We start from the raw sequence: 10,580 nt of genomic DNA, 5'->3' as shown, positions 1-10,580 counted from the left end.
AACATTTCTTCTCATTTTTGGGCTGAAGCAGTTTTTACAGCGTGCTATATTATTAATAGTCTTCTTAAGGTCTATTCTGGAGAAAACTCCCTATGAGTTGTTCAAAGGAAAGAAGTCAATAGTTTCCTATTTTCATGTGTTTGGTTACAAATGTTTTATATTAAAAAATGTAAATGATCGAATTGGTAAGTTAAAAGAAAAATCAGACGAAATTATTTTCCTTGAATATTCAACCACAAGCAAAGCTTACAAAGTATACAATAAAAAGACTCAATCTGTGGAGGAATCGATGAATATGAAATTTCAAGACTTTATGCAAAATCAATCGATTTAGACTCAACCTGAAGAATCTGAACTTGCTCCAGACTCTACAAAGTCTAAATCTCTAGAAGCAGCTCAAACTTCAAAAAACCAGCATCGAATGATCGTTAAAGATTCAAATGAAGAAAAAGACCAACAGTCTGACAAATCAACTAGCAACTGGAAGCACAAGTCTAGTCACCCTAAAGATCTCATTATTGGTGACATTAATGAGGGAATTCGTACAAGATCCAAAAGGTGTGAAGAGTCTAGTGTTGTTGCTTTTATTTCTGAAATAGAACCCAAGAGCATAGAATAAGTTTTATCTGATGAAAGTTGGATTGAAGCTATGCAAGAAGAACTCAGGCAATTTAGTATCAATGATGTCTGGGAATTGACTCCTAAACTGAAAGGTAAATCTATCATTGGAGCTAAATGGGTTTTCATGAACAAGATGAATGAGAAAGGAAAAGTCGTAAGGAACAAAGCAAGACTCGTGGCCAAAGGATATACGCAAGAAGAATGGATAAACTATGATGAGACCTACGTACTAGTAGCAATGTTAGAAACAATAAGATTATTATTTGCTTTTGCTTGTTATAAGAATTTCGGGTTATTCCAAATGGATGTCAAAAGCGCTTTCCTAAATGGATTTATCCAAGAAGAAGTCTATGTGAAACAACCTCCCGGTTTTGAAGACTCAAGGAAACCAGACTCTGTATTCAGACTAAACAAAATGCACTATATGGCTTAAAGCAAGCACCTTGAGCCTAGTACAACAAGTTAAGTAAGTTTTTAATCCAAAATGGCTTTGTTAAAGGTAAAGTAGATACTACACTATTTGTCAAAAGAGAAAGCAAAAACTTCTTACTTGTTCAAATTTATGTTGATGATATTATTTTTGGATCTCCTAATGAAAATCTGTGCAAGAAATTCTCTAAGACTATGCAGGATGAATTTGAAATGAGCATGATGAGTGAACTATCCTTCATTCTTGGACTTCAAGTAAAACAATTGAAGGAAGAGATTTTCATTCACCAAGAAAAATATGTTAAAGAACTTGTTAAAAATTTTGGCTTGGAGAATTGCAAAAAGACAGAGATACCAATGTCAAGTTCCTTAAAACTGGACAAAGATGAAGGAAGAAAGAAAGTTGACTAGAAGCTATACAGGAGCATCATTGGTTCACTTCTTTATCTTATTACTTCTAGACCTGACGTTCTGTTTAGTGTTTGTATTTGTACCAGATTTCAATCAAATCCTCAAGAATCTCACTTAAGTACTGCAAAACGCATCATCAAATACGTTGCATCTACTTCTAATCTTGGTCTTTGGTATCCTAAAGAATGAGATTTTACTCTTCTTGGATATTTAGACGTAGATCTAGCAGGATACAGAGTTAATAGGAAGAGCACCTTGGGCACTTGTCAATTACTTGGTAACAGGACAGTATCTTGGTTTTCGATAAAGCAAAGTACCGTAACTCTTTCTACAACAAAAGCAGAATATGTGGCTTTTGGAAGTTGTTATTCACAAATTTTGTGGATAAAACAACAGCTAAGAGACTTTGGAATTGAAGATTCATGCACTGAGATCAAATGTGACAACAACAACGCAATCAATCTCACTAAGAATCCAATTCTTCATTCAAGAGTGAAGCATATAGAGATTCAACATCATTTCATTAGAGATCATGTTCAAAATGGAGAAATCTCAATTCAATTCATTGACTCAAAGAATCAACTAGCGGACATCTTCACAAAGCCTTTGGAGAAAAGTCAATTTGAGCTTATTTGTTCCAGACTCAAAATCTTAAAGTCTGAAGAAGTTCAGACTCAGGGATAAAAGTCTAATGATATTCAAACTCAAAAGATGAAGATCAACGACTGTAAGTTATTTTCGTTTTTAGAAATTTATCTCTCGGATAAAATCTCGAAAAGGTACGATTATATATTAATCTATAATTGATTGATCTCGAAAATGTATGATCATCTTCTTAGTTTTCGTGATTATTGCAATCATTCCTTTTCGAAAAAGGGGTTATTTTTTAAAAGACAATTATCTGTTTTTCAAAAAGGCAGTTATTTTTTAAAATGCATTTTCTATTTTTTCCTTTTTACGTCGTTCCATATGCCTCTTTTCGGCTGCTTTATATACTAATCGTCTTCCTCAAAACCCTAAAAGCACAAACCTTCATTTTATTACTTTTACTCTCTAGTTTAATCTTCCAAGTTCTCACCTTTTTCGCTAATCAAGTTTGAAATCTCTTAAAAACTGTGAGAATGGCATCCCAGAGAAAGTCTTCAAGGAATGCGAACAGGGGACCATAGCAAATGCGTGAGGGTCCTGCACATTTTGACCTCACCAAGGAAGAAGAATCTCCGAGACGAGCAGAGCCCACAACATTCTCAACAGCATCAATCTCCTCAAGCTAGACCTCAAGGCAGTGTTCGTAGATCGGAGGAAGAAATCATTAAAGGCGCAGAACCCATAAGATCTCAAAAGCCTGCTTTTATCTATAAGCTTTACTTTGCTTTGAAAAGGGGAGGGACTCCCTTGAAATATATCGATGAATTTTTTAAAGATAAAGGGTATCGAAATGAAACCCACTTTTTGCGGACAATGGAACAATTGGAGATTGCTCCTGTGGGGTCGGCAGATCGAGCATTTGCGAATATTCCTAGTGATCCACGTGTTGGAGGTCTTAGTCAACCTGATGGAAATGATGATGAAAAATGTACACTCAATTCAAGCCTAGAATGGGTGTTGCGATGAATATTCGAAGCAAAATGACGAATTTGTTTCGCTCGGATGAACACAGGCGACCTTACTCTAAGTTACTAAAAAGAGGGGTGATCAATCCGAGGAATATAGACTTTGATTTTCTTGATTCTGTAAATGTGAAGCTGCGAGAGAAATTCTCTAAACTTCAGCTCGAGCAATTTTGTTCTGAGACGGCTGAGGCATATCCATAACTTACTGCTTACTTCTATTCTAATCTCAGTTTCTTGGATACGAATAGATTTTCATTTAGTGTTCGAGACCAAGACTATGTTGTTGACATGGACACATTGGTGGATGTGATTAGAGTAGAGCGAGGGGCTTTCCAATCGATTAGTGTGTCTATTGGTCGTGTGACAGTAAAGCTTGTTTGGGATGGAATGGCCGAAGGAAGAATTTCGTACTTAAGGATGAATGCCTCTAACATTTTGCTTCACAAGATTGTGTTCAATTGCCTCAAACCCAAGTCAATCTCGAAGACAGACGTCTCCAACTCAGAAGCAAAGTTGAAGTATGCCATCAACGCTGGCAAGAAGTTCTCTCTACCTCACACAATCATGTTTCACATGTACAAAACGATGGCAAAAGACAGAGGGCAACTTCCTTACTCAAGGCTTGTTACAAAGCTTTTCAGACGTTTCAATATTCAACTTCCCAGGATTTTATGTGTTCGATCATGTGATCAAATTGTAGTGGGACTGAAAATGATTTCCAAAATGCATTTGAAAGAACTGGACAAAGCTTCGGAGAGATTGAAAGAGAAAACCCCTGTCAAGTCACACCAAGGTTCTTTAATGGCAAAGCGGAAAGGGAAGGAGCCCATGACAGCTCCATCCAAGAAAAGAAGAGCACTTGTTCTAGAGGATGAAGAGGATGAGGACGATATTACTATTTCTGCCTTGCACTGAGAAATCTTCAAAGTGTTGTTCCAGAGACTGAGAGAGAGGATCAAGACAGAGATGAAGAAGAGGAAAGGAGTGAGAGAGAGAGAGAATCAATGAGAAAAGAAGCAGAGGAAGAAAGAATTGCAGAAGAAGAAGAAGAAGAATGTAGAGGTGAACAGGCAGAAATAGAGCATGAAGCGTACTTCTCACCTCCTGAGGGCATTGAAACAAGGGGAGTTGCTGAGAAAAGAGGTACATCTTCAACTGCTGTTACTAATGAAGGTGTTAGTCGCTCACCTGCAGATCCAGAAGACATCTATGTTTCTCAATTTCCAGAGGAAGGTCATGAGGTTTCATCACCAAATCTGAGTGATCATGCTAGCTTGCCATCATCTGCAAATACTCCTACTGATCATGCAGAAGCCAATACTCAAACTGAAAATTCAGGAGACCTTCACAGAATTCTTGATGTTCTTATGGAGATGCGAGGACAGATTTATGCCCTAGGACGCGAAGTTCAGATCTTGCAGAATGCAGGTCAAGCCTCTTCAGGTTCCTTGCATGATCAAATTCATGCCCTTACTCTTCAAGTTCAAGCAAATGCCAAGGGTGAAGATGTGGCTCAACTGAATGAAGATTTGAAGAAGCTGGAAGGGATTGTCTAGTCAATGGGAGATTTCCAGCTCATTCGTGTTCCTAGGCAACCATGATTCCATTATCTTTTTATCTCTACATTTTTTTATGCTAACAAAAAGGGGGAGAGATAGTGCAGATTTGAATCTTGACTCGTTTGACTTTACTTTTTGAATGACTTTTTACTTTTGTTTGGTTGTTTGGTTGTGATTGGATTTGGATTGTTTGATCGTTTGTTATGGCAAAGATAGAAGTTTATATACAGGACTAACTTTTTCTTGTGGATGTAGATTCAATGTTGTCTTTACTAAGTCAAATATCTTTGTAAGATATCTATGTTTGCTTGAGTACTGTTTTGCAGGTCAAAGATATCCAAATTTGCAGGAAAGTTTTGTCATCATAAAAAATGGGGAGATTGTTGGAGAAAACTTTATTGTGTATTTTGAAGCTGACAAAACGTTTTCATCAGTCTAGTCTGAAGACTTGTAGACTCTTTAGTCAAAGTCCGAAAGGCTGCCGAACCGCCAGACTCAAGATTCAAAGTCTATCCTCATTGACAGTTTCTAGACCATCGAAGAAGTCTTATCCAGATCTGAGTATTTTGTTAAGGATTTGATTCTATCGACTGAAGAAGATCTCTCGGCTGAAGACAGCATCTTGGAATCCTTTATTCAAATTAGGATTGATTCAGGGATTTTTGATTCGTTGATTAACGAAGCATACTTGGAAGGTTCTACTTATGGAAACCTAGATCCTGATTGTATGAGCGAGCGGGATTGGTAGGCTATCGTCACATTTTTTAAATAACTCGAAATCTCCCTAATTGATTTTGTCCAATGGGTAGATTGGAAGAACTCCTTTGGTAAGTGCCAACGGGTATGAAGGCATGGAGGAGTATATAAGGAAGGCGTTCCAGTTATTCGAGAGTGTGCGCGATAGAATAATTCTAAAGTCTGAAACTCCTTGTTCTTTGTCAAATTCAATTGTTGAGCGAAAATTTGTACTCAAAAGAGAGTTTATACTTCTGTGAGACCTTGAGGAAATGTAGCAGAGCCTCTACACTGTGGAATCAAGGAAAAGCTATACTGTAACAACTCTTTTAATTCTTAGTGAAATCTAGTCAGTGGGCTGTCAGTGCAGAATAGTAGACGTAGGCTTGGATTAAGCCGAACCACTATAAATCTTGTGTTCTTATTCTCTTCCCTAAGCTTTTTTACTTTGATCATAACTCTATTTGATTATTAGAGCCTAATTTCCTTTTCATAATCTATTGCTAAACAGAGTTGGTTTAAAAGTAAAATTATTATCTTTACTCTGCAAAATTTGTTTTTGCACCTATTCACCCCTTCTAGGTGCTCATACTAGCTTTAACACAGCAAAGTCTAAACATCTTTGCATCAAAAGGACAAGCCCGAGTTTGGTTGTCCTGGTTTTGCTTCTCTCCACTTTTCACGGTGTACGAGGAAGAAATGATGGTTCAGCTCGCGTCCCTTTCACGGACAAGACTCAAAAGCATATCGCCAGCTTGCCACTAACGAAAGGAAGAAGAAGATTGTGGAAGCTCGTAGACATGACAAGAGTGCATCTACCCGCCATTACAGAGACCCAGAAGAGCCTCCAAACTTCAAGCAACCCAAGAAGCACCCTCAAATCAAAATCCATCTCCGATCTCTGCCTATATAAAGCAATCCACATCCAAGTCCAGTGACCATCCCGTAGCAAGGAAATAACACGGATATAAATATTATAAAAAAAAAAAAAAAACTCTGAAAAGAAGCACCGAAGGTTGTTACTTCTTATCCCCACAAAACCGACGACAATGTCTCTGACCCCATGCCGCTGGTCACCCAGCCTCAGGTCCAAAGATGAATTGTCGACCTTCGCGAGCCTGCAGGTCGACTGGAAGGAGACGCTGGAAGCCCACGTGTTCAAAGCCGACCTGCCGGGCCTCAAGATGGAGGAGGTGAAGGTGGAAATAGAAGAGGGAAGAGTTCTTCAGATCAGCGGAGAGAGAAGCGTCGAGAAGGAGGAGAAGGGCGAGAAATGGCACCAGGTCGAGAGAGGCCGTGGCAAGTTCCTCCAGAGGTTCCGGCTGCCGGAGAATGCTAAGGCCGATGAGGTGCAAGCGTCAATGGAGAACGGCGTCCTGACCGTAACTGTCCCCAAGCTGCCGGGGAAGAAGCCAGGGGTGAAGTCCGTCCAGATCACCGGCTGAGAAGGTTGTGTTCTGTTGGTTCGAGCGGCTTTTAATCCGATATCGGTGCGAGGAAGATGATACAAGTCCGAGAGAAGTTAGGATCATGAGTCGTTTTGTACGAGTCGTGCGTGTCCAGTGTGCTGTCTTAAGTCTTTCAGCCGAGATCAAGGATTGTAATCCGGCCAGCACGCCAATAAAATTTGCTTTTATTGCACATAAATAATGATTTTGCTCTGTTGTTTCGCCAAAAGTGTGACAAAGCGCATTTCAAGTGTGGATTGATATGGGAATTAAGGACCGAGAAGCGTCCTTTGATAATTTTTGGGTAGGAAACATAAATTAATGAGAAAATTAAAAGTATAAAGAGTGGGGACAATTACCGTAACCATATAAAAGAGAACCGAAAGATAAAGATAATATAAAGATAAATAGTGAAATTCAGTCATTATTGATTGATTGGTTATCTTTTACTCGAATTATCATAATGCTTATAATTTTTTGTTTTTTTACTAGTGGCAGATAACAATAATCACATAAAAAGGAAATTAAGTCTTATGTGACACTTAAAATTTAGCAATATGTATTTCTAAATAATTATTAAGGACTCACATGATAAAATTTCTAGGACCAAAATCAATTTGTATTTCCTAAACGAGTTTTTAAGTAAAGAAACACGTTTAATAACTACTCAAAATTTCTGTTTTTGAATATAAATTTATTTGATAGCAGAAAAAAATTTCTATTTCTAAGATCTAATGATTAGTGTCTGGTGGTGGGCTCTCAGCGATCAACAGCAGGCGTTAGCAGTCAACAACGGGTGGTGAGCGTTTGGTGGTTAGTAGCGGGCGTTCGTCATACCATAAATGATGGGTAGGTGGTAGGCGATGACGAGAGTGAACAATGAAAAGAGTTTATTGTCACTTTTGTTTTAGAAATAGAAAAGCTAAAAATTTTAGCTTATGATTTCTACTCCAAATCTATTCTAAAAAAAAAAAAACAATTGTGTTACCAAATGGATTTATGTTCCCAACTCGTTCCAAGGAATAAAAAGTAAATAAATAGAGAAATAGAAATTTTGTGCGCCCTAAAATATCCATTACTCAATAATCATTACCACTTCATTGTTCTTATATCGACAATTAAGGGAGTGCATGACAACTGCCTATTTCTATTCCAGAAATAATTTTTTTATTCCAAACCTGTTTCTGGAATAGAAATCCGTTTGATAAATTATTCCGTTTTTCTATTTTTGGAATAGATTTCTATTCCCGTTTTTCTATTTTTGGAATAGATTTCTAAAAATAGGTTTGAAATAGAAATCATAAATATAAATTTTCTACTTTTCTATTTCTGGAACAAAAATAGAAATTTTCTACTTTTCTATTTCTGGAACAGAAATGAGAAATAAAAAAAAAAATCATCGTTTGTCAACCGGTCCTTCATCCGTTGCCACTGACCACCGTCCGTCGGTTGCTGGCCACCCGCTGGCCCCCACCGGTCGCCACTGCTGCCACCGATCGCGCCCGCCCGCCGTCACAATAAAGCCATGTTGAGTAGTCTATCGATTAATGAAGATCCTCCATTAATTGTACCAGCTACATACTCTCTTGAGTTGCCATCACTACTACTTTATACTCAATTTACATTGTAGACAATGACATAGTTGGTTGTCTTTTATCGCATCATGACACTACTAATAATATGAGATTACACAACATTCACTCTAGGTAGCTCGTGTTCTGGTGTGCAAGCGATTCCGATCGCCTTAGCCATCCGTTGGGCGAGATTTTTGGAGGAAAGACTTGCCTTTCACCCCCTCAAATCTTCACCGAAGCATTCTGCTTGGCATGGCTTGAATCGTAAGATCTCGTCGTTCGTAGCTAGGGTTCTGGTGCGGAATCGGCTTCATCTCTATTCTAGAAGTGAGAGAACCAATCCAGCCTTCCATTGGCCGCATCCTTTGGAGGTAAGACTCGCATCCCTCCTCCTAGGACTTCTCTTGAAGCTATGCCTGTGCCATGGCCCGTATAGCTTTTCGGGTTGATCGACAGTAGATTTCTGGTGTGTTTTTCTAAGTTTGTGCGCGGTATATGGCCTCTACGAGCAAGGACCCTCTTGGTCGAGGGAAAGGCAAGCCTCAGGCTCCTAATGCCCGAAGTCGAAGCCGCGTAAGATATGCATCTCGTGGCCGAGAGGGGAGACCTCCCAACACCCTTAATCGGGACAGCTCCAAAGCTCCTCAGACCCGCTCATGGGTAAATGTGGCTAGCCTGTCTGCCAAAGGATATGAATTAGGCTTTGCCCCGCCTATTTCGATTGGGAGGAAGTCGGTAGTTCGCTTATCTGATAATGCAAAGTATGCTGGTGACCCGAAATGGGATAAGTGTTTGGTTGGATATTATGTGGGCAAGAATGTGCCATTCAAGATCATCGAATTGGCCTTGAAATAGGCCTGGGGCGCGCATCTTGCGGAAGTCTTGGCAAATGATGATGGATTCTATTTCTTCATCATTCTGGATGATGAATTCAGGAGAAAAATTCTGGATGGAGGCCACTTGACAGTGGCTAGAGTCCCCCTTGTGCTGAAACAATGGCACCGAAATATGGAACTCAAGAAAGAACTCCAATCTTCTGTTCCAGTTTGGATTCGCCTTAAGAACATCCCGTTTGCGTATTGGTCGGCTCCGGGAATCAGTGAAATTGCGAGTGCAGTAGGGAGGCCCCTGTATGTAGATCCCTTAACTGAGAAAATGAAGCGCCTATCCTTCGCCAGGGTATGCGTTGAGATCTCTACAAAATTGGAGAAATGCGAGGAGGTAGAAATATTGGTGGATGACGAATCTTTCTCGGTGTCTGTTCTCTATGAATGGAGACCTAATTCGTGTGCCAAATGTTGTGCGTTTGGACATAACTGCTTAGCAAAGGAGGATCCCAAGCAACCTGTGAGTACTTCTACCGTGAAACCTACTGCTGCAAAACCTACTGCTGTTAAGTATATTGCTGTTGATACAGATCCGACTTTATCATCGGCTGTTGCTGCTGATCCTGTTCAGCTTATATCATCTGCCTCTGAGGATGGCTGGAAACAGGTTACGAACAGGAAGAAAAAACAAAATGCAGGGCAAATGGAGGCTATAACAGCACCCCCAAGTTCGGATTTGAAGGCTAAAGCTATAGAGGGCCAGTCAAATCAGAGTGATTCTAATGATCAGAATAGCCCAAGGGTAGCTAATGAAGAAAGCTCAAGGGCTCTTATAATCTCTAATCCTAATGATGCCTCCGCAGCTCTATCTCCTAACGAAGACTCGGAGGATGGTGCTAGTGGAGTTAGTAGTACTAGTAGTGAAGGTGAGGATACGGTTTGTGCTGATCCAAGCCACCTGGATGACCCGCAATCTAGTCCTGAGGCCCCTCCCAATCAAAAATACGTCCCCAAGGCTGCTGTCTCAAAAACTCCTGTTATTGCTCCGAGCAAAGGGCGGAGCAAAAGAAGGCCCAGTCGTTGGTAAGATGCCCTTTCTCCCTGTTTTTTGGTTATGAATTTTGGTGTTTGGAATATTAGGGGCCTCGGTAACCTCGTTAAGCAGGCTGAAATCAGAAATTTTGTTAGGTCCAATAATCTCTGCTGTGTTGGAATTGTTGAGACCAAGATCTCTGCTGCTGCTTTTGCTCCGGTTTCTTCAGCAGTTTTACCTGGCTGGAGTTGGGCCAATAACTATAGTCACTCCCATAAAGGGAGAATTTGGGTGGGGTGGAACCCCCGTGAGGTCAATTTTTTGATCAAT

At 39.8% G+C, this 10,580-nt stretch overlaps 1 protein-coding gene across 1 annotated transcript; it reads left to right on the top strand.

Moving 5' to 3' along the window:
- Positions 1–6,299: 6,299 nt before the first annotated feature.
- On the top strand, positions 6,300–7,029 carry LOC104433088 (class I heat shock protein-like). Its single transcript, XM_039302914.1, has one exon. It carries the CDS (start codon positions 6,418–6,420, stop codon positions 6,811–6,813), a length of 396 nt encoding a protein of 131 aa, XP_039158848.1. The 5' UTR covers positions 6,300–6,417; the 3' UTR covers positions 6,814–7,029.
- Positions 7,030–10,580: the final 3,551 nt, after the last annotated feature.

This window comes from Eucalyptus grandis, chromosome 1 (assembly GCF_016545825.1).
Source record: "Eucalyptus grandis isolate ANBG69807.140 chromosome 1, ASM1654582v1, whole genome shotgun sequence".
In the NCBI taxonomy this organism is placed as follows: Eukaryota; Viridiplantae; Streptophyta; class Magnoliopsida; order Myrtales; family Myrtaceae; genus Eucalyptus; species Eucalyptus grandis.
The sequence above is the reverse complement of the archived record's forward strand: the minus strand, read 5'-3'. Positions and strand labels throughout refer to the sequence as shown.

Coding starts and splice junctions, on each gene's coding strand:
- LOC104433088 (XM_039302914.1), top strand. CDS start 6,418: ATGTCTCTGACCCCATGCCGCTGGTCACCCAGCCTCAGGTCCAAAGAT.